The 24,617-nt window shown below is 43.6% G+C and overlaps 1 protein-coding gene across 1 annotated transcript; it reads right to left on the reverse strand.

Moving 5' to 3' along the window:
• Window positions 1–12,462: 12,462 nt before the first annotated feature.
• On the reverse strand, window positions 12,463–14,955 carry LOC124043596 (serine/threonine-protein kinase SBK1-like). Its single transcript, XM_046362342.1, has 4 exons — window positions 14,725–14,955; window positions 14,172–14,316; window positions 13,857–14,059; window positions 12,463–13,717 (listed from the first exon to the last, which is right to left on the reverse strand). Exons 1-4 carry the CDS (start codon window positions 14,728–14,730, stop codon window positions 12,914–12,916), a joined length of 1,158 nt encoding a protein of 385 aa, XP_046218298.1. The 5' UTR covers window positions 14,731–14,955; the 3' UTR covers window positions 12,463–12,913.
• Window positions 14,956–24,617: the final 9,662 nt, after the last annotated feature.

The following is a 24,617-nucleotide window of genomic DNA, read 5'->3' on the forward strand; positions in this document are numbered from 1 at the left end:
TTTTCTACATTGTAGAACAAAGTGAAGACATCAACTATGAAAGAACTCATAGGGAATTATGTTGTAACCAAAAAAGTATTAAATTCTTCAAAATATAAGAATATATTTGGATTTGTTTAACGTAGCCACCCATTGCCTTGACAGCTTTGCAGACTCTTGGCATTCTCTCAACCAGCTTAATGAGTTTGTCACCTGGAATGCATTTCAATTAACAGGTGTGCCTTGTTAAAAGTTAATTTGTGGAATTTCTTTCCTTCTTAATGGGTTTGAGCCAATCAGTTGTGTTGGGACAAGGTAGGGTGGCATATAGAAGACAGCCCTATTTGGTAAAAGACCAAGTCCATATTATGGCAAAAACAGCTCAAATTAGCAAAGAGAAATGACAGTCCATTACTTTTAAGACATAAAGGTCAGTCAATCTGGAAAATGTAAAGAACTTTGAAAGTTCAAGTGCAGTTGCAAAAATCATCAAGTGTGAGGCTTTTGTGAGGACCGCCACAGGAAGGGAAGACCCAGAGTTACCTCTGCTGCAGAGGATGAGTTCATTAGAGTTACCAGCCTCAGATATTGCAGCCCAAATAAATGCTTCAGAGTTCAAGGAACAGACACACTCAACCTCAACTGTTGAGAAGAGACTGTGTGAATCAGGCCTTCATTGTCAAATTGCTGCAAAGAAACCCCTACTAAAGGACACCAATAAGAAGAACAGACTTGCTTGGGCCAAGAAACACAAGCAATGGACACTATACTGGTGGAAATCTGTCCTTTGGTCTGATGAGTCCAAATTTGAGATTTTTGGTTCCAACCTCGGAGTCTTTGTGAGACGCAGAGTAGGTGAACGGATGATCTCCGTATGTGTGGTTCCCACCATGAAGTATGGAGGAGGAGGAGTGGGGGTGCTTTGCTGGTGACACTCAGTGATTTATTTATTTATAATTCAAGGCACACTGGACCAGCATGGCTAACACAGCATTCTGCAGTGACATGCCATCCCATCTGATTTGCACTTAGTGGGACTATCAATTGTTTTTTCAACAGGACAATGACCCCGCACACCTCCAGGCTGTGTAAGTGCTATTTGACCAAGAGGGAGAGGACCTGGTCTTCACAATCACCTGACCTCAACCCAATTGAAATGGTTTGGGATGAGTTGGACCACAGAGTGAAGGAAAAGCAGCCAACAAGTGCTCAGCATATATGGGAACATCTTCAAGACTGTTGAAAAGCATTCCAGGTGAAGTTGGTTGAGAGAATGCCAAACGTGTCCAAAGCCATCAAGGCAAAGGGTGACAACTTTGAAGAATCTAAAATCAAAAATATATTTTGATTTAACACTTTTTTGGTTACTACATTATTCCTTATGTGTTATTTCATAGTTTTGAGTTCTTCACTATTGTTCTACAATGTAGAAAATAGTGCAAATAAATAAAAAACCCTGAACGAGTAGGTGTGTCCAAGCTTTTGACTGCTACTGTATGTCAAAGGTGTTAGATAACATGGCTTCCCAAAAATACATTCCAAAAATGCGGATATTCATTTTTCAAGTTTTACCTTTACATCCCTGTATCCCCTGACAGGGAAAAAGTATGTCAAATAGTTGTTGTGGCTGTCAACCTTTACCACTAGGGGGACAGACCAACGCTGATCACTACAGAGCCACTTTGAATTGCTTTGTACATGCTCTGCTTTTACAGTGGTGGAAAAAGTGCCCGATTGTCATACTTGAGTAAAAGTAAAGATATGTTTAATAGAAAATGACTCAAGTAAAAGTGAAAGTCACCCAGTAAAATACTACTTGAGTTGAATTATCTGATTTTAAATATACTTAAGTAACAAAAGTAAATGTAATTGATCAAATGTACTTAACTATCATAAGTAAAAGTATAAATCCTTTCAAATTCCTTATTTTAAGCAAACCAGATGGCATGATTTTCTTGGGTTTTATTTATTTATGGATAGCCAGGGGCACACTCCGACACTCAGACATCATTTACAAACGAAGCATTGGTGTTTAGGCAGTCCGCCAGATCAGGTAGTAGGGATGGCCTGGGATGTTCTCTTGATAAGTGTGTGAATTGGACCATTTTCCTGTCCTGCTAATCATTCAAAATGTAACAAGTATTTTTGGGTGTCAGGGAAAATGTATGGAGTAAAAAGTACATTATTTTCTTTAGGAATGTAGTGAAGTAAAAGTAAAAGTAAAATAGTAAAGTACAAATACAAAAAAAACTCCATAAGTAGTACTCTAAAGTATTTTTAGTTAAGTACTTACACCACTGTGCTTTTAACCTGCCACCCCAGCCTCAATATATCTACTCACACCTATATACTGTACACGGGACATGAAGGTTAACACAGGCCCACGCTGATCCCCACATTGAACTACCCCACATTATCTAAAGCACAAAAGGTTGAGAAGTTAAAGGCCCAGTGCGGTCAATGGGAGTTTTTGGGGTTTTATGTACATATATTTCCACACTGTTTTAATAGGAGGGAGTTTTTGGCCTTCTAAGGTGACATCACCATGTGGTAAATTTTGTTACTAGGCCAATAAGAAACAGAGTTCCAAACATCAAAGCCAATAACAGCTCATTTTCAGTTCCCCACTCAAACCACCCCTAGACAGTCCTAGCAAAATGCTTGAGAAATTGCTCTTTGCTAAGAACATGTTTTTGTCCGTCAGACATTTGAGAAATGGACATCTATCTCAAAGAAAAGCAAAATCAACATATTTCTTGAATTGTGTGTCGGAGAGTGGTGGTAATCAAGCCAACTTCCGAAAAGTGGTCAAATCCTTCAAACAAAACTCCACCCCGTCGTAATGCCCAGCAGGTTTTGAAAGCATCTGATCCCATACTAGACAAAATGGAAATTTGTAGTGCTTTTAATAACCATTTTGTGCATATCAAGCCATCTGTTTGAAAGGATAATCTATGTCAATGTATCTCATTCCACTAGAGGGAGTCCTTTAGTCACATCAGATTGTAGAGAATGAGGCAGACTCACATTTTTTTTTTTTTTACATAACTAGGCAAGTCAGTTAAGAACAAATTCTTATTTACAATGACAGCCTTGGAACAGTTGGTTAACTACCTTGTTCAGGGGCAGAACAACAGATGTGTACCTCGTCAGCTCGGGGGATTCACCCTAGCAACCTTTCGGTTACTGGCCCAACACTCTTAACCACTAGGCTACCTGCCGCCCCCACATACTTTATTTTCATTTCAACCATTTGATTTCTATGATGTAATGTTTATGCAGGAGATGATTCACTTGACCTCTTCTTACTACAGCTCTCTGCCCCGCTCCTCGTTGAACCTCTGACCTGTGTTTTTAACTTGACAAATTGCTACTGCTGTTATCCCTAAGATTTGGAATGATTTGGATCAACTCCCAGCTAAGAACTTTTTCAACTTCTCAATCTATTCTACATTTCCACTAGTCTGGTTTAAGAACTGGACATAGCACTGTTTCAGCCACTATGCTTGTTTCAGCTGATGGGTTAAATTGCCTAGATCATAAAAATCATTGTGCTGCCTTATTTAGAGGCCGTTGCAAGGCCTTCGACACAGTTGACCATTCCCTACTCATTCAAAAACCGTCTGAAATGGGCCTAGATAAGGAGTCTTGCAAATGGTTTAAGAACTATTTGACAGACAATGTGTGCTTTCGGGTGGTGTTTTTTAACTTGTTGATTTAAAACTTTTACTTAATGCAGGCAAAACTAAATATATGTTGTTTCCTAATTCACAGGGAAATATCTCACATGGGATTCACTCATTGGATGCTTGGTTCTCTTATCGAGCGGGGTCCCGCCTATAAATATCTGGGCGTTTGGATTGATAAGATCTAACATTTTTAAAAACGTATACAGATGAGCTAAAGATTTAAGATGGGCTTATTTTTTTAGATCTTTTAGATCTAACCTCTCTACGAACAGCAGGAAGCTGTCACGGATCCCTCCGGAACTTTCATTACGCAAAATGGATTCCCTGCTGCCGATAGAGCAGTTTAAAACTCTTGTTAAATGAGTTTACTGAAGCGTGCAATTGTTTCAATGTATTATTATAACTTGTTGTAATAACCTGATGTATTTATAGCTGTCCGATAGTTTCTTAATCATTTTGTTGATGTAATTTTGTCAGGCACCATTGTAAATGAGACACTGGTCTTAGTTGGGTTGCCCTGAATAAATAGAAGAAAATATTTATTTTATTATTTGATATTAAAATAAAATAGCTGCATTGGACCTTTCAATAGACCTGACACATTCACCACAAATACCAAGTTGGCACAACAGGGTCAGGGGGACATGGGCACAGGGAACATCATGTGAAGAACACAGTGGACAGACAGATTGATAAGACTGTGACAAGCCAGGCAGAGTCTGGAAGTCAATGAAGAGAAGGAGTGGGGGAGAGAGAGGGGGAGAGAGAAAGAGGTGGGGGTGAGAGGGGGTTAGCGTGACTCCATGACTGGTTGCTGGTGACATGACCTAGACAGACGAGAAGGAAGAGTGAGGGAGAGGTGAGGAACAGGGGTCAGTGCATGATCTCTCAGTGGCTGGTCGCTTTTAGCATTGCTGACAGAGAAAACGAAGGAAGGAGATGGATGGATAGTGAGAGTATTGAGAGAGATGGAAAAAGGAGAGGAGGTACAGTCTCAATGACTTCCACTGAGCCTCATCTATCTCGCTCTATTCCCCCATCTGTCCCCATCCGTCCCAGGATATCGTTCAACTGATCAATTGGCAACACGTGGCTCATACACATACACTCATAGTTCTGAGGAATGGGACGAGCAATGCTATTAGCCTGTCAATGCTTTGAAGATGACGTACTGCGAAAATACCAAGAGGGTCTGGACCAAGCTCAGTGTCATATATCCTTACATTTTTCACATTCAAGGGATAACTTAGCCAAATTGGAAATTAGCATATTTGTTTCCTTAGTCTACTGGTTGTATGTACAAGAAAAGACTGCAATCCACACGTTGGTTATGTTCAACTAGCCACTGCCACCAGCTGTTAATATTAGCATTTTCTAACCAAAACCCATATACAGTGGGGCAAAAAAAGTATTTAGTCAGCCACCAATTGTGCAAGTTCTCCCACTTAAAAAGATGAGAGAGGCCTGTAATTTTCATCATAGGTACACTTCAACTATGACAGACAAAATTAGAAAAATATCCAGAAAATCACATTGTAGGATTTTTAATGAATTTATTTGCAAATTATTGTGGAAAATAAGTATTTGGTCACCTACAAACAAGCAAGATTTCTGTCTCTCACAGACATGTAACTTCTTCTTTAAGAGGCTCCTCTGTCCTCCACTCGTTACCTCTATTAATGGCACCTGTTTGAATTTGTTATCAGTATAAAAGACACCTGTCCACAACCTCAAACAGTAACACTCCAAACTCCACTATGGCCAAGACCAAAGAGCTGTCAAAGGACACCAGAAACAAAATTGTAGACCTGCACCAGGCTGGGAAGACTGAATCTGCAATAGGTAAGCAACTTGGTTTGAAGAAATCAACTGTGGGAGCAATTATTAGATCTGAGGCTCCACGCAAGATCTCACCCAGTGGGGTCAAAATGATCACAAGAACGGTGAGCAAAAATCCCAGAACCACACGGGGGGACCTAGTGAATGACCTGCAGAGAGCTGGGACCAAAATAACAAAGCCTACCATCAGTAACACACTACGCCACCAGGGACTCAAATCCTGCAGTGCCAAACGTGTCCCCCTGCTTAAGCCAGTACATGTCCAGGACCGTCTGAAGTTTGCTAGAGAGCATTTGGATGATCCAGAAGAAGATTGGGAGAATGTCATAGGGTCAGATGAAACCAAAATATAACTTTTTGGTAAAAACTCAACTCATCGTGTTTGGAGGACAAAATATGCTGAGTTGCATCCAAAGAACACCATACCTACTGTGAAGCATGGGGGTGGAAACATCATGCTTTGGGGCTGTTTTTCTGCAAAGGGACCAGGGCGACTGATCCGTGTAAAGGAAAGAATGAATGGGGCCATGTATCGTGATATTTTGAGTGAAAACCTCCTTCCATCAGCAAGGGCATTGAAGATGAAACGTGGCTGGGTCTTTCAGCATGACAATGATCCCAAACACACTGCCCAGGCATGAAGGAGTGGCTTCGTAAGAAGCATTTCAAGGTCCTGGAGTGGCCTAGCCAGTCTCCAGATCTCAACCCCATAGAAAATCTTTGGAGGGAGTTGAAAGTCAAGTCCGTGTTGCCCAGCAACAGCCCCAAAACATCACTGCTCTAGAGGAGATCTGCATGGAGGAATGGGCCAAAATACCAGCAACAGTGTGTGAAAACCTTGTGAAGACTTACAGAAAACGTTTGACCTCTGTCATTGCCAACAAAGGGTATATAACAAAGTATTGAGATAAACTTTTGTTATTGACCAAATACTTATTTTCCACCATAATTTGCAAATAAATTCATAAAAAATCCTACAATGTGATTTTCTGGATTTTTTTTTTCATTTTGTCTGTGTACCTATGATGAAAATTACAGGCCTCTCTCATCTTTTTAAGTGGGAGAACTTGCACAATTGGTGGCTGACTAAATACTTTTCTGCCCCACTGTAAGTAAATGTCCCCCATTGGTATGCTTTAAATTTCATGCCCAAATCATCCAAAATAAACTTCATTTGAGCTACACAATCCCTTTCAGAGATGTGATATTTGAAGCATGCTAACTTCATTATCCTACATTAGAAAATGCTAAAATTAGTGGTTGGTGGCAGTGGTTAGTTGTGGCAGAGGACGGGATGTTGCTCTCATATTAAACACAATTTAATATGATGTTTCCATCGACTTGGTGGTTGTCGATTCCGAAAAACAATTTTTGGATAAATGTGCTGTATTTCGCTTTAGGTATTAGATTTCGGTGTTTTAAGTGTTACCATAGAGCCTCATTAATTCTGAAAATATATCTGAAACATCTTTCAAACACTTCAATCCAACTCATATTACAAAAGTATCCTTTTCAGGAGGACGTGACTGAATAGCATCTTTGAAATGTCACTTTATCTATTTCAAATTATATTTGAGAGTTATGACATTTGTATACAAGCACATGAGATTCTAGTTCTGATTCCAATGCTCTCATGTCCTACATCCATATATTTTTTTAAAGTTGCAAAGTTGCCTCACAAACACAGGTCTGGTCAAAGGCAGTGCTGGGGTTCAGGTGTCAGACCGCAGAGTGCCTGACTGCGCTAGTCGTGTGCTAGGCCCATGAACAGACTTGTAGCTACTGGATGCTAATATTAACTTACCCATCAGAGACTGGCACCTTATGTAAAATTGTATGTCAACATTTAATACATATCTATTAAACTCTAAGCCAAACTACGAGACAGATCGGTTTGAATTTAGTTGGCATGCAATGTTCTGATGTTGTGGCCATGAGAAAATACATTTTAAACATACCTAAAATGCACTTTCTTGCATCTCTCTCGATCTTTCTTGCCCCCCCCCTCACTCTCACTCACTCTCACACACACAAACTTTGGCGTACTTTTACAAGCACACACCATTAGTGACTCATATCAGGTGAAATGTCAGGAGTGCGCCGCGGTTGTAATAATGTATTGGAGCTGTGCAGCGATCCTTCTCAGCCCCCTCCAACCCAGCCCCCTCTCCTTCTCATGTGTAATACCCTAATGAAACTGTCCAGCCGTTAACGAGACGTAATTAACGAGTTTTGGCCGAGTGAGTTGTAACCTGGTGTTTTTAGCCTGGCAGACGACAACTGTATTTTATCCATCCATATACATTTACTACTGGCTAGTGCCCCTTTTCTGACGCCATTTTCGGCCCTCGGTTTTGCTCTTAAAACCAGAGTTTTTACGCTTTGATTTACGCAAAGGACAACCCATTGTAGTGTGACCTATCTTGCATTGGGTGCTTCAACCTCAGTGTTTTACAAGGGGATCAGGAGTTGTATCGCCCAGGACCCAACATGGAATCAGTTGTTTGTAAGGACCGGCTGTTGGTCTTTGGGATCTAATGTCGTCTATGGGTCAAGATGACTCAAACCCAATAGATGTTGGATTCTTGTACTGTTTTTTTCTAATTGGAGAAAGTGGTAAATATTGTCTTAGGTAACCATACCAAATGTAACATATCAGACTAATTTGAGTGTCCTGGATTTACATATTTGAGACCAGGTTGTATGTAAAGTGTTAGGTAAGAATGATACAACCACATGTTTTCCAGTTGTCTTGTGTTGGTTGAGTTACAGTTCTATGATGTTTTGATTTGACTGGGTAATGGTTCAACATACTGTGCACGTAGATATCTTGCCACTGACCTCGCTGTCGTTTCCAAGAAGTTGCGGGTGTCAAGAGAGCAAAATGTATTCAAGCTAATAAATTGACTAGCCGAACCTAGTCAGGCAGAATTGACCCATGTAGGGTTGTACACGAAGACTTATTACAATAGTCCTAAAGAATAACTATTTTATTGGCAGACTTATTGTACATGGAGTTAGTGTGATATATGCACATAAAGTGTTTACTGTTCACGTAATGTTCTATGTTCTCTATTTCTTTGTGTTTGGCCGAGTGTGGTTACCAATCAGAGGCAGCTGTCTTTCATTGTCTCTGATTGGGTATCATACTTAGGCAGCCCTTTTTCCCCTCCTTCAGTGTGGGATCTTGTCTTTGTTTGAGTGCATATAGGTTACACGACGAAGCTGTTCGTTCGTTGTATTGTTTTTCTTGGTGGAACATTTAAATAAAAGAATGTACGCCTACGACGCTGCACCTTGGTCTCCTTCCGACGACAAACGTTACACTCATTCAATGTTTTTTCTTTATTTGTACTTTTTTCAATATTGTATGAAATAATACATATGGAATCATGTAGTAACCAAAAAAAGTATATATATACAAAATCTATTTTATATTTGAGGTTCTTCAAATACACACCCTTTGCCTGTCACTGGATGCGTACTTATGATTTATTGCCTTGGTCCTCATTACTCATCATGACATGTGAAAATGGCAATAAAAACCTTCAAAAGGAGTCGTGTGTCTTTGTGCGTCTAATGGATGATGCATGGTAGAATTTTTTAACGTTAATTAAGCTTTGAGGGTAAAAAAAACGTTTGAGAGTTAGATTTAGCATTTAGTTATTATTTCATGAGAATTTTCGACGAAGGGTGTTTTTGCCTTCAAGGTTTTTCTTTATTGTCTATATTGTAGAATAAAGTAAAGATATCAAAAACTATGAAAGAACTCACAGGGAATTATGTAGTAACCAATTGAAGAATTTAAAATCTAAAAATACATTTAGATTTTTTTTAAGTTGCCATCCATTGCCTTGATGACAGCTTTGCACATTCTTGGCATTCTCTCAACCAGCTTCACCTGGAATGCTTTTCCAATAGTCTTGAAGGATTTCCCACATACGCTGAGCACTTGTTGGCTGCTTTTCCTTGACTCTGTGGTCCTACTCATTCTTAACCATCTCAGTTGGGTTGAGGTCGGGGGATTGTGAAGGCCAGGTCATCTGATGCAGCACTCCATCACTCTCCTTCTTGGTAAAATAGCCCTTACACAGACTGGAGGTGTGTTGGGTCATTGTTCTGTTGAAAAACAAATGGTAGTCCCACTAAGCCCAAACCAGATGGGATGACGTATTGTTGCAGAATGCTGTGGTAGCCATGCAGTGTCACCAGCAAAGCAACCCCCACACCATAACACCACCTCCGGTGGGAAATACACATGTAGAGATCATCCATTCACCCACACCACATCTCACAAAGACACAACGGTTGGAACCAAACATCTCCAATTTGGACTCCAAACCAAAGGACAAATTTCCACCGGTCGAATGTCCATTGCTTGTGTTTCTTGGCCCAAGTAAGTCTCTTCTTCTTATTGATGTCCTTTAGTAGTGGTTTATTTTCAGCAATTCGACCATGATGGCCTGATTCACACAACGGTTGATGTTTGGATGTGTTTGTTACTTGCATTTTATTTGGGCTGCAATTTCTGAGGCTGGTAACTCTAATGAACTCATCCTCTGCAGCAGAGGTAACTCTGGGTCTTCCTTTCCTGTGGCGGTCCTCATGAGAGTCAGTTCCATCTTAGCGCTTGGTGTTTTTTGCGATTGCACTTGAAGAAACTTTCAAAGTTCTTGACATTTTCCGGATTGACTGACCTTCATCCATTAAAGTAATGATGGACTGTCGTTTCTCTTTGCTTATTTGAGCTGTTCTTGCCATAATATGGACTTGGTCTTTTACCAAATATGACTGTCTTCTTTATACCCCTCTACCTTGTCACAACACAACTGATTGGCTCAAACGCATTAAGAAGGAAAGAAATTCCACAAATTAACTTTTAACAAGGCACACCTGTTAATTGAAATGCATTCCAGGTGCCAACCTCATGAAGCTGGTTGAGAGAATGCTAAGCTGTCATCAAGGCAAAGGAAATATCTCAAATATAAAATCTCACTTTTTTGGTCACTACATGATTCCATATGTGATTTTTTATAGTTTTGATGTATTCGCTAATATTATACAATGTAGAAAATATATATATATTTTTACTAGAATGTGTAGGTGACCGGTAGTGTATGTGCATTGATTCATTTTGACCGGTAGTGTATGTGCATTGATTCATTTTGACCGGTAGTGTATGTGCATTGATTCATTTTGACCGGTAGTGTATGTGCATTGATTCATTTTGACCGGTAGTGTATGTGCATTGATTCATTTTGACCGGTAGTGTATGTGCATTGATTCATTTTGACCGGTAGTGTATGTGCATTGATTCATTTTGACCGGTAGTGTATGTGCATTGATTCATTTTGACCGGTAGTGTATGTGCATTGATTCATTTTGACCGGTAGTGTATGTGCATTGATTCATTTTGACCGGTAGTGTATGTGCATTGATTCATTTTGACCGGTAGTGTATGTGCATTGATTCATTTTGACCGGTAGTGTATGTGCATTGATTCATTTTGACCGGTAGTGTATGTGCATTGATTCATTTTGACCGGTAGTGTATGTGCATTGATTCATTTTGACCGGTAGTGTATGTGCATTGATTCATTTTGACCGGTAGTGTATGTGCATTGATTTATTTTGACCGGTAGTGTATGTGCATTGATTCATTTTGACCGGTAGTGTATGTGCATTGATTCATTTTGACCGGTAGTGTATGTGCATTGATTCATTTTGACCGGTAGTGTATGTGCATTGATTCATTTTGACCGGTAGTGTATGTGCATTGATGGTATGAGAAAGAGAGCTGACAGGACTACGTGTTCATGTGTGGTTTGTTCAAGGAATTCACCCATTGCTTGTGATAATGTTGACTGAAAGTGTGTGTGAGTGGGTTAAGTGAATGCTGTGTGTGAACTGTTTGAGAACTTTGTAGGCCCACAAGTGAGAAAGGTGTCGAGCAGGGGGTTGGGGATGATGATGGTTCGCGTGGTTAAGAAACTGCGTCCGGTCTATTTTTAAATATGTTTGTGGTGGCACCGTGGGAAGATCTCTCTGTGTGTTTTGGTACTCTGAGTGTTAGTGTCTGTACGTGAGGGTGTGTGTTTTTATGCAGGCCTATGCATGCCGGGTGTCATATTATGGTTATTAAATCGTGTTCAGTTACTCGCACACCACAATGCAAATGTGTCATAACAAGCAGCCATTTTGTTCCAATCTTCTCTGGATCTTGTTTGTCATGATAAGTGAATGACAGTCACTGTGTCGTCTTGTGGAGTGAGATGGTCCCAAACACACAAGATGGCCTCCATATTTCCGTCCATTTGCAATGGGGACGATGACGTTCTGCTGACATTGTGCATTGTTATGGGATTTTGGAGCACCCTGCTGTGCAGACGAGCAGATTTATGTTGTATCATAATATCAGTTCCTTCTATGGCAAGGGGTATGGCTACTTGTTGAAGGCCAACTGCCTACTGCATGAAGTTCACATTATGGAGTGATAGTCATGTCCCACTAGGCACAGACGTCAGTTCAATGTCTAGTTTTGATTTACGTTTGGTTGAGTTAACCTGAATTCAATGTGAAATCAACAAAACATGTCACCATGTCATTGGATTTACGTTAAAAGTTGGGTGAAAAAGACTGAATTCCCTTTACGTTGACTTGTTGCTAATCCAATCAGTTTTCCACGTTAATTCAATGTCATCACATTGCATTGTTGTTGTTGAAATGACATGGAAACATCGATGATTCAACCAGTTTCTGCCTCGTGCGGTGCTTGCAGTCGCAGTTGTTATTCTACTTTCCAAGTCCAATAATAAAATAAACAAATCTGCAATCTGGTCAATTCTCTTGCTTAACTTAATACAGTAGAGTAACCAGATAACTTACGGTAGAAACAACACAAAATGCAGAAGACATTTGTAAGTATCATAGCAATCTAGGCGAGGCAGGCCCAGGACAAATGTGAAGTTATGAGTTTAATCCAAATGATAATTCATAATAAAATGTTTATTAGACTCAATTCCAACCACAAGAAATTACATGACATTCAGATGACATTTACATATTATTAAAAAAAACAAACATTAGAATACAGAAACACCATCATCAAGTCACACTTAGAATTTACTAGATTGAACACATCGAAATTATACTTTTAAAGTGCTTACAAGTCCCTAAAGTAGCCAATTGCAGCTGTGTCTATCTCCAAATGCTATCCAGTATCAACAATGATCTGATGGCTATTTATCTTATCGTAAGTGCAACTGTAGTGGTATTATATACTGTACAATGTCTTTTTAAGCAACAATGTGACACATCACAGGATATGTATTGTCCTCTGGGAGGGCAACACATATTGTCTCTTTCACCTCTGAGTTTGTGAGTTCATGATCGTGTGTCGCCACTCCTTTATCCCTCTCCCCTTCCCTCCCTCTCTTTCTCGTCGCAGATGACCTCGCACCCTCTCATTTTCTTCTCCTCCTCCTCCAGCTCTATATTCTCCTTCACCTGCAACCAGTCTTCTCCCAGGTAGCCCAGCACATCGTCGGGCCTACCGCGAAGCCTAGGCTGCGGGTGAAGTAGTGACAGGAAAAGGGAACTGGCCAGTGGGGTGAAACAGGCAAACTGGGGGGCGACCGGATGGGATTTTCTCTTGCTCCGATTCTGCTTGTCTTTATCCAAACTCATCATGATGCCCTCGTCTTTTCCTTCCCCCCATAGATCTAGTTCATCGTCCTGACCTTCTTGATCTTTCTGCTGGTCAAACCACTCTTTGTACTTGATGTAAGAGCGGTCGTCGGACGCTGTCTGCGTCCAGGGTAGACTGCCAGTCAGCATGGCGTAGGTGAGGATCCCCAAGGCCCAGCAGTCTGTACTGGCCTCCACCGACACCCACACCCGCTTGATCTTGCTGTCCAACCCCTTTCCTCCATCTGGTTTTGAAGCAGTATTATGTCTACTATCCTCCGACTCCTTTGCTATCTCTGCTTCGGGCGTACAGTAAGCAGAACTGTACCACACACCGGGTACCTTGGTTCCCGTGGCCTTGGCCATGCCGAAGTCGCCTAGTTTGACCCAGCGGCAGGCAGCGTCGACCAGGAAGATGTTCTCGGGCTTGACGTCGCGGTGGACGAAGCCCAGGGAGTGGAGGTGGGTTAGGGCACCGCACAGCTGGGAAACCACCCTCTGGACACAGTCCTCCTCCACACCCACCTGAGACATAGACATAGGAACAGTTGAACTACATTTCCCATTCTGTTAGTTACCAAAGATTCATAAGAGAACACTGACAAATGTCTCATGGGCGTGGACATTTTTTTAATTGTTTTTTTACACATACTGTATATTATACCTCAGGGACAATGACGTCGTATAGATCACCGAAGAGGCTGGCTTGCTGGGCGAAAACGTAATGTGAGGGGGTGGAGAAGGCAATGCCCAGGGCCTTGGTCAGGGACGGGTGGGTGCAGAAGGAGAGGGAGAGGTTATACTCTCGCAAAAAGGAGAAGAGATTTGTGGAATGACGAGGAAAGAACTTCAGGGCCATTGGAGTGCCTTGGGGGAAGGAAAAGAGAGACAAGTGATCAGAACAAAAGAAAGAAAGACATTCTGGAGATACGAGGCCAGGCAAACTGGGGTTAAGGATTCAAACAGATTCATAGTTGACCTCTTTCCCGATGTACAGCCAACATGACCTTCCCGTACGACCCCTCCCCTAACATCTTGACCACCTGGAAGTGGTCCGAGGTCTCCAGTGATGTCAGCGACTGGGCCGTGAGATGGCACATCTCGTCCAATAGTCTCGTGGCAGCCTGCGGAGATGGGAGCATAACACATATCTGTCGTGATGCTTATCGCGAAACCAGATGTAAAGACTTCCCTTTATAGCCCCATGAACGGCTTGATGCATTTATGCATGATGTAAATTCTAAATTGGTGTAGTCATCAAGGAAAATACACTATTGTAACGGAGGCAATACATGCATTAAAGACTGGAACCCCCCCTTGTTTATATAACAGTGCAATATTAATACATTTCGGGGAAAAAAAATGTATGAAGTTAAACTGGATTAACTCAATTCCAGAAGAAGTCAACATCTTAGAAAACTTCGACAAATGTCTCCCTAAACCTTGATGATTATTGGCTGAATGAAACACATTGCTCCTAATTCTTTCTTTGGTTGCAGAGGAAAATGGGGATGAGAGGATGGCTTACTTACTGTCATTTTGGCTCTGTGGTTGGCTTCACACTGATATTGTGATGTTCCTCACAGACAGGTTGCAGTGAATCTGTATCCCTGCCCACATCTACCAAGTAGTGCACCTTTCAGAAATGCTTCCACAAAACATAAGCTGCACTGTAGCGCTTCCAATCACAAGGTAAAAGAGTTCCTGCTCTAGAGATCTTGTCGAGGCTCTTCTATCCCTGCTGTTTGTACGTTTTGATATCTCCTCCCCTACTTGAATCCTTACATTATCTTGCTCCCTCCCCTGTTCCTCACCTCCGCACTCCTCCCTCATTCTCTCCCTCCTTCCGGATTCTCTGGTGAGCTGTCTGTCCCATCAGTCAAAAGCCAGCCACTCCCACTGTTGCCTTCCCTCCCTGTTGTGGAGCCCAGGGAGAGTCAATGTTTTGAATTTGATCTGTCAGTCAACAAATGAACGCCGGTGTCTATCCTGTGTCTATCCAAACACTTATCTAGACACTCTCTCATTTTCCACTCTCTCTCTCTCCCTCCACTCTTGCTGCATTTCACCTTTGAAGAGGAGCAAGAGAGGGCATGCCACTCTGACAAACCTGGTCTTGGATAACCATCTGTGTGTGACCTGTGCTTAACAAGCGGCACACACTCCATCACAGGCTTTCAAATGACTGCCTCTTTTCCTCAACTTGTCCACCTGTTTTGTGCCTCTTTCATTCCTTGTCTTTATTCTTTCTTTCTTTCTGTCTTTCTTTCTGTCTTTCTTTCTGTCTTTCTGTCCTTTCTTTCTGTCTTTCTTTCTGTCTTTCTTTCTGTCTTTCTTTCTTTCTATCTGTCTTTCTGTCTTTCTTTCTTTCTTTCTGTCTGTCTGTCTGTCTGTCTGTCTGTCTGTCTGTCTGTCTGTCTGTCTGTCTGTCTGTCTGTCTGTCTGTCTGTCTGTCTGTCTGTCTGTCTGTCTGTCTGTCTGTCTGTCTGTCTGTCTGTCTGTCTGTCTGTCTGTCTGTCTGTCTGTCTTTCAGTCTGACTTTTTGTCTTTGTTTTTCTTTCTGTCTGTCTTTCGTTCTTTATTTTTTAATTAATTCTTTCTGTCTTTCTTTCTTTCTGTCTTTCTTTCTGTCTTCCTCTCCAACTCCCTCTCTCCCCTCATTTGACAAACCGAACAGCTGCAGGGGGTCACGCACCAAAACAGCTTTATAGTGCGATCCTCTCGTACCTTGAGTGCCTGCCAACTCTATTTCCTCCAGCTTGCCAACTATCCAACTTTCTCCCCCACCGCCACCCATCCGACCACCAGCTATTCTGCCCAACATCTTTTCTAACCCTTCCAGCCCCCCTTGGGGCGGATACATTTCTCCGTGCCTCGCATTACCACGCAACTTACAACTGTACTGTCACTTTAGCTGTGTTAGCAATATGTCCTCAGTGTTACATGTTCATGTGTAGCAAATTTCTGGGTGACACTTCATTTAAAGGGTACCTACTGCAGCCTGATGGTCTGGGGTTACAAGCTATGGGCCAGTCTTTCATTTTTGTTTTACCATGATGCTCCTATACTGTCCGTGTCTAAGTGATGGAAGCGGGGAGAACAGTCCGTGGTGTCCCAGGTGATCTTCTTGGCCTTCCTGCGACACCTGGTGTTGTAGGTGTCCTGTAGGGCAGGCAGTGTGCATCCAATCGTGTGTTCGGATGAGCTGTCCACCTTCTGGTAGCCCCTTGCGGTCATTTGCCGTACCAGACTGTGATGCAGCCCGACAGTATGCTCTTGATTGTGGTCCTGTAGAACACTGAGGGCCGTCGGGACAGGCTCAATTTCTTCAGCCTCCTAAGGTTAAAGAGTCGCTGTCGTGCCTCCTTCACCGCAGTGTCCGCGTGATTCGACCATTTCAGCTCCTCTGAGATGTGTATGCCACGGAACGTGACGTTTTTAACCGTCTCCACGGCAGCTCTGTTGCATCGAGTGGAGTTCAGTCCCAGGGCTGTGAGCTTTGCGGTGAGCTTAGAGGGCACTATGGTACTGAAGGCCGAGCTGTAGTCCATGAACAGCATCCTTCACCTATGCATTCCTTTTGTCCAGGTGGGTGAGGGCAGTGTGCAGTGCCAATGGCGATTGTGTCGTCCGTGGATCTGTCAGGGCGGTAGACGGATTAGAGCGGGTGGAGTGTGTCGAGGAGGGAGGAGGTGATGTGGTCTTTGACGAGCCTCTCGAAGCACTTTATGATGACGGAAGCGAGCGCTACGGGTCGATAGCACTGCTATGAAAGCCTTAGAAATGTGTTATGGAGTCATTATGTCGATACAATTCAAGTGAGTTACACAAACAGTATGTCCCTTTATTTAGAATGATGTATAGAAACGCAGGACAACGTGGTCATATATCACTGTCTTTTTTATTTTAGATGGGTAAATCCTATGGATAATGTATTTGTACAAAAAAAATATGTGATGCCAGCATCGAAAATGTAATAGTCTCAGATATGAGACAATTGGTTAATAAATAACTGTACATTCAGTAAATACAATACAAAACAGGGTCATAGGCTCAGTCAGATTCAGGGTTAGGGTCACCCTAATTCAATCACATTCTTCAGTAACATCACCGTAATAAGGATGTTACAAATTACTGTATATTAAAGAAGATTAATTTTCATTTCAACATATAAATTAGCTGAGACCAAAGGGAGAGGTAAAACGCTATTGACCGTATAGAGGGCATCATGTTTGAAAGAATGACGTTACAGTTAGCTGAATCTTAAATACTCAAGTTGAACACAATTCGCAGTCACAGTAGGTAAGCGTGCTTACCGCAGCAAAAAAACATGAGTTAAATTGAATACGATAACACTGCTTTCGAGGAAGGCATTTGTTGTTGCACAGAGTAGGAACTTAGATGGCGGGAAACTTTATGTCAAAGGCGCTGAACCTTTGACCTAAGGAGGAGCAACACTCTGGTTGACCACTGACAGTAGAATCGTAACCGCTCAGGAATCTCGTAGGAGAGGAGGGCCACATCCCAGGATTTGAGTTGTGTTGGGAAGGAGGGGATGGAAATCTGGGGTAGTGGGCATGCAGTCTATAATGGGGGAAGAAAAGGGGTTACTCTAAAATATGACTCCTGAACATACCACAGTGAATTATCAAAATCCAAACAGCTTTTCCATGTGTGTTATATTATATAGATGTTCTTTACACACCGTGACTAAGCTAAAACGCTTGGGTACATTGAGCCTATACTCTGATCTATGGTCAGTTACATATTCCCTCACATATGGATAAGGTTTGGAATTTGAGCGTGTAAGTGAATCCTAGAACTGTACACAGAGTATATTGCGCTACCTACCTGCTGTAGTGCAGTAGAACAGAAATTTGAGAGATTATGCAGGCCTTTAGCGACCTCTAGTGTCTTGGGAGAGACTGGCAAGCTCATCTTGACTCGGGCGTCAATCATCCAGTCAACATGCAGTTTAAAGGAGATGAGATCCGTGTAAAGTTGTGAGAGGGAGTCGTTTAGCTGGGAGAGGGAAGAGAGGGCGACAAGGTGTGAATTCCGAAGACTGGGGACTTGACACTGTGTTTTAAACGCTTACATCCTATTTAGTACAACGTCAAAAAAGTTTCTGAAAAGTGTTCCTGGTGAATTTATAAAGCATCGCTGAAGAATTCCTCCCAATAGATCAAATAAATTTAGCAGTGATGAAATGGAATACATTTATGTTGCTTTAAGTCACTACATTTATAAAACCTTGTCACTTTCAGACAACTGGCACTGTATACTGCTCTTTGCAAAAGTATTCCGACCCATTGGATTTCTTCACATTTTGTTGTCTTACAAAGTGGGATTAAAATGTATTTAATTGTCATTTTTTATCAACAATCTACACAAAATACTATGTAATGTCAAAATGGAAGAACAATTATACCAACAAAAAAAATATGACTACAAATTAAAAATAACAGCTGTGATTCTTCTTGGGTAAGTCTCATAAGAGCTTTGCACACCTGTATTGTGTAATATTTGCCCATTATTCTTTTCAAATTCCCATTTATTTTCATCCTGAAAAACTCCCCAGTCTTTGTGGATGTCAAGCATACCCATAACATGATGCAGCCACCACCATACTTGAAAATAAGGAGGCAGTTACTCAGTGATGTGTTGTGTTGGATTTGCTCCAAACATAATGCTTTTAATTTAGGCCAAAAAGTGTATTATTTTGCTGTGTTTTTTTTTTTGCAGTAATAATTTAGTGCCTTGTTTTGTCAGATCAATTTCAGATCAAGTATCTGTATTGATTTGTGCATTATTGCTGATATATGGATTAATTGCCATTTTTCTGAAGCAAACATATCTGAAAAACATTAACCAGACCAGTCTCAATACATCTTGCACTGTTTGAGTGAATCAACTTCATTCATTGTCTGTGCATGTTTTTTTGGCGTGATATTTCACTATGTCATTTAGGTCATTATTGTAGAGTCCCTAAAATGTTGTTGATCAATGGCATCATGGTGACATCTCTAAGCAGTTTCCTTCCTGTCCTGCAGCTCAGTTCAGAAGGACGACTGAAATCTTTAATGTGTCTGGGTGGTTTAATATATTAAACCATACATCTTGTCATGTTTTGTCATTGATTATCATGCCTTGTCCCTGTTCTTCTCCTTCTATTCGTTTCCCTCTGCTGGTCTTATTAGGTTCTTTCCCTCTTTCTATCCCTCTCTCTCCCCCTCCCTCTCTCACTCTCCCGCTCTCTCTTCTCTCTATCGTTCCGTTCCTGCTCCCAGCTGTTCCTATTCCCCTAATCAATCATTTAGTCTTCCCACACCTGTTCCCGATCCTTTTCCCTGATTAGAGTCCCTATTTCTCTCCTTGTTATTCGTTTCTGCCCTGTCGGTTCCTTGTCTAGAATTCACCGTGCTGTGTTTGTGTATCGCCCTGTCGTGTCGTGTTTTCCTCAGATGCTGCGTGGTGAGCAGGTGTCTGAGTCTGTTTGGTTCAAGTGCCTTCCCGAGGCAACCTGCTGTTCACCTGCTGTTCAAGATCGAGTCTCCAGTTTGTCCTCGTCTTTTCGAGTGAAAGTTGTGTTTTTTTGATTGTATTTACTTTACTGGATTAAAGACTCTGTTTTCGCCAAGTCGCTTTTGGGTCCTCTTTCACCTGCATGACAGAAGGAACCGACCAAGGAATGGACCCAGCGACTTCAGACGCTCGTTACACTGCCGTCGAGATCCAAGGAGCCATGCTCGGCAGACACGAGCAGGAATTGTCTGCTGCTCGCCATGCCGTGGAGAACCTGGCCGCTCAGGTTTCCGACCTCTCTGGACAGTTCCAGAGTCTTCGTCTCGTGCCACCTGTTACTTCCTGGCCTGCCGAGCCTCCAGAACCTAGGGTTAATAACCCACCTTGCTACTCCGGGCAGCCCACTGAGTGCCGCTCCTTTCTCACGCAGTGTGAGATTGTGTTCTCTCTCCAACCCAACACATACTCTAGAGAGAGAGCTCGGGTTGCTTACGTCATTTCACTCCTTACTGGCCGGGCTCGAGAATGGGGCACAGCTATCTGGGAGGCAAGGGCTGATTGCTCTAACAAGTACCAGAACTTTAAAGAGGAGATGATTCGGGTTTTTGACCGTTCAGTTTTTGGTAGGGAGGCTTCTAGGGCCCTGGCTTCCCTATGCCAAGGTGAACGGTCCATAACGGATTTTTCTATTGAGTTTCGCACTCTTGCTGCCTCTAGTGAGTGGAACGAGCCGGCGCTGCTCGCTCGTTTTCTGGAGGGACTCCACGCAGTGGTTAAGGATGAGATTCTCTCCCGGGAGGTTCCTTCAGATGTGGACTCTTTGATTGCTCTCGCCATCCGCATAGAACGACGGGTAGATCTTCGTCACCGGGCTCGTGGAAGAGAGCTCGCATCAACGGTGTTTCCCTGCTCCGCATCGCAACCATCTCCCTCCTCTGGCTCAGAGACTGAGCCCATGCAGCTGGGAGGGATTCGCATCTCGACTAAGGAGAGGGAACGGAGGATCACCAACCGCCTGTGCCTCTATTGCGGAGTTGCTGGACATTTTGTTAATTCATGTCCAGTAAAAGCCAGAGCTCATCTGTAAGCGGAGGGCTACAGGTGAGCGCAACTACTCAAGTCTCTCCATCAAAATCCTGTACTACTTTGTCGGTCCATCTACGCTGGACCGGTTCGGGTGCTACATGTAGTGCCTTGTTAGACTCTGGGGCTGAGGGTTGTTTCATGGACGAAGCATGGGTTCGGAAACATGACATTCCTTTCAGAGAGTTAGAGAAGCCTACGCCCATGTTCGCCTTAGATGGTAGTCATCTTCCCAGTATCAGATTTGAGACACTACCTTTAACCCTCACAGTATCTGGTAACCACAGTGAGACTATTTCTTTTTTGATTTTTCGTTCACCGTTTACACCTGTTGTTTTGGGTCATCCCTGGCTAGTATGTCATAATCCTTCTATTAATTGGTCTAGTAATTCTATCCTATCCTGGAACGTTTCTTGTCATGTGAAGTGTTTAATGTCTGCCATCCCTCCCGTTTCTTCTGTCCCTACTTCTCAGGAGGAACCTGGCGATTTGACAGGAGTGCCGGAGGAATATCATGATCTGCGCACGGTCTTCAGTCGGTCCCGAGCCAACTCCCTTCCTCCTCACCGGTCGTATGATTGTAGTATTGATCTCCTTCCGGGGACCACTCCTCCTCGGGGTAGACTATACTCTCTGTCGGCTCCCGAACGTAAGGCTCTCGAGGATTATTTGTCTGTGTCTCTTGACGCCGGTACCATAGTGCCTTCTTCCTCTCCGGCCGGGGCGGGGTTCTTTTTTGTTAAGAAGAAGGACGGTACTCTGCGCCCCTGCGTGGATTATCGAGGGCTGAATGACATAACGGTTAAGAATCGTTATCCGCTTCCCCTTATGTCATCAGCCTTCGAGATTCTGCAGGGAGCCAGGTGCTTTACTAAGTTGGACCTTCGTAACGCTTACCATCTCGTGCGCATCAGAGAGGGGGACGAGTGGAAAACGGCGTTTAACACTCCGTTAGGGCATTTTGAGTACCGGGTTCTGCCGTTTGGTCTCGCCAATGCGCCAGCTGTTTTTCAGGCATTAGTTAATGATGTTCTGAGAGACATGCTGAACATCTTTGTTTTTGTCTATCTTGACGATATCCTGATTTTTTCTCCGTCACTCGAGATTCATGTTCAGCACGTTCGACGTGTTCTACAGCGCCTTTTAGAGAATTGTCTCTACGTAAAGGCTGAGAAGTGCTCTTTTCATGTCTCCTCCGTTACTTTTCTCGGTTCCGTTATTTCCGCTGAAGGCATTCAGATGGATTCCGCTAAGGTCCAAGCTGTCAGTGATTGGCCCGTTCCAAGGTCACGTGTCGAGTTGCAGCGCTTTTTAGGTTTCGCTAATTTCTATCGGCGTTTCATTCGTAATTTCGGTCAAGTTGCTGCCCCTCTCACAGCTCTTACTTCTGTCAAGACGTGTCTTAAGTGGTCCGGTTCCGCCCAGGGAGCTTTTGATCTTCTAAAAGAACGTTTTACGTCCGCTCCTATCCTCGTTACTCCTGACGTCACTAGACAATTCATTGTCGAGGTTGACGCTTCAGAGGTAGGCGTGGGAGCCATTCTATCCCAGCGCTTCCAGTCTGACGATAAGGTTCATCCTTGCGCTTATTTTTCTCATCGCCTGTCGCCATCTGAGCGCAACTATGATGTGGGTAACCGTGAACTGCTCGCCATCCGCTTAGCCCTAGGCGAATGGCGACAGTGGTTGGAGGGGGCGACCGTTCCTTTGTCGTTTGGACAGACCATAAGAACCTTGAGTACATCCGTTCTGCCAAACGACTTAATGCCCGTCAAGCTCGTTGGGCGTTGTTTTTCGCTCGTTTCGAGTTTGTGATTTCTTACCGTCCGGGTAGCAAGAACACCAAGCCTGATGCCTTATCCCGTCTGTTTAGTTCTTCTGTGGCTTCTACTGATCCCGAGGGGATTCTTCCTTATGGGCGTGTTGTCGGGTTAACAGTCTGGGGAATTGAAAGACAGGTTAAGCAAGCACTCACGCACACTGCGTCGCCGCGCGCTTGTCCTAGTAACCTCCTTTTCGTTCCTGTTTCCACTCGTCTGGCTGTTCTTCAGTGGGCTCACTCTGCCAAGTTAGCTGGTCATCCCGGTGTTCGAGGCACTCTTGCGTCTATTCGCCAGCGCTTTTGGTGGCCGACTCAGGAGCGTGACACACGCCGTTTCGTGGCTGCTTGTTCGGACTGCGCGCAGACTAAGTCGGGTAACTCTCCTCCTGCCGGTCGTCTCAGACCGCTCCCCATTCCTTCTCGACCATGGTCTCACATCGCCCTAGACTTCATTACCGGTCTGCCTTTGTCTGCGGGGAAGACTGTGATTCTTACGGTTGTCGATAGGTTCTCTAAGGCGGCACATTTCATTCCCCTCGCTAAACTTCCTTCCGCTAAGGAGACGGCACAAATCATTATCGAGAATGTATTCAGAATTCATGGCCTCCCGTTAGACGCCGTTTCAGACAGAGGCCCGCAATTCACGTCACAGTTTTGGAGGGAGTTCTGTCGTTTGATTGGTGCGTCCGTCAGTCTCTCTTCCGGGTTTCATCCCCAGTCTAACGGTCAAGCAGAGAGGGCCAATCAGACGATTGGTCGCATACTACGCAGCCTTTCTTTCAGAAACCCTGCGTCTTGGGCAGAACAGCTCCCCTGGGCAGAATACGCTCACAATTCGCTTCCTTCGTCTGCTACCGGGTTATCTCCGTTTCAGAGTAGTCTGGGTTACCAGCCTCCTCTGTTCTCATCCCAGCTTGCCGAGTCCAGCGTTCCCTCCGCTCAAGCGTTTGTCCAACGTTGTGAGCGCACCTGGAGGAGGGTGAGGTCTGCACTTTGCCGTTACAGGGCACAGACTGTGAGAGCCGCCAATAAACGCAGGATTAAGAGTCCAAGGTATTGTTGCGGCCAGAGAGTGTGGCTTTCCACTCGCAACCTTCCTCTTACGACAGCTTCTCGTAAGTTGACTCCGCGGTTCATTGGTCCGTTCCGTGTCTCCCAGGTCGTCAATCCTGTCGCTGTGCGACTGCTTCTTCCGCGACATCTTCGTCGCGTCCATCCTGTCTTCCATGTCTCCTGTGTCAAGCCCTTTCTTCGCACTCCCGTTCGTCTTCCCTCCCCCCTCCCGTCCTTGTCGAGAGCGCACCTATTTACAAGGTACATAAGATCATGGACATGCGTTCTCGGGGACGGGGTCACCAATACTTAGTGGATTGGGAGGGTTACGGTCCTGAGGAGAGGAGTTGGGTTCCGTCTCGGGACGTGCTGGACCGTTCACTCATTGATGATTTCCTCCGTTGCCGCCAGGATTCCTCCTCGAGTGCGCCAGGAGGCGCTCGGTGAGTGGGGGGTACTGTCATGTTTTGTCATTGATTATCATGCCTTGTCCCTGTTCTTCTCCTTCTATTCGTTTCCCTCTGCTGGTCTTATTAGGTTCTTTCCCTCTTTCTATCCCTCTCTCTCCCCCTCCCTCTCTCACTCTCCCGCTCTCTCTTCTCTCTATCGTTCCGTTCCTGCTCCCAGCTGTTCCTATTCCCCTAATCAATCATTTAGTCTTCCCACACCTGTTCCCGATCCTTTTCCCTGATTAGAGTCCCTATTTCTCTCCTTGTTATTCGTTTCTGCCCTGTCGGTTCCTTGTCTAGAATTCACCGTGCTGTGTTTGTGTGTCGCCCTGTCGTGTCGTGTTTTCCTCAGATGCTGCGTGGTGAGCAGGTGTCTGAGTCTGTTTGGTTCAAGTGCCTTCCCGAGGCAACCTGCTGTTCACCTGCTGTTCAAGATCGAGTCTCCAGTTTGTCCTCGTCTTTTCGAGTGAAAGTTGTGTTTTTTTGATTGTAT

This window comes from Oncorhynchus gorbuscha, linkage group LG09 (genome assembly GCF_021184085.1).
Source record: "Oncorhynchus gorbuscha isolate QuinsamMale2020 ecotype Even-year linkage group LG09, OgorEven_v1.0, whole genome shotgun sequence".
NCBI classification, from domain to species: Eukaryota; Metazoa; Chordata; class Actinopteri; order Salmoniformes; family Salmonidae; genus Oncorhynchus; species Oncorhynchus gorbuscha.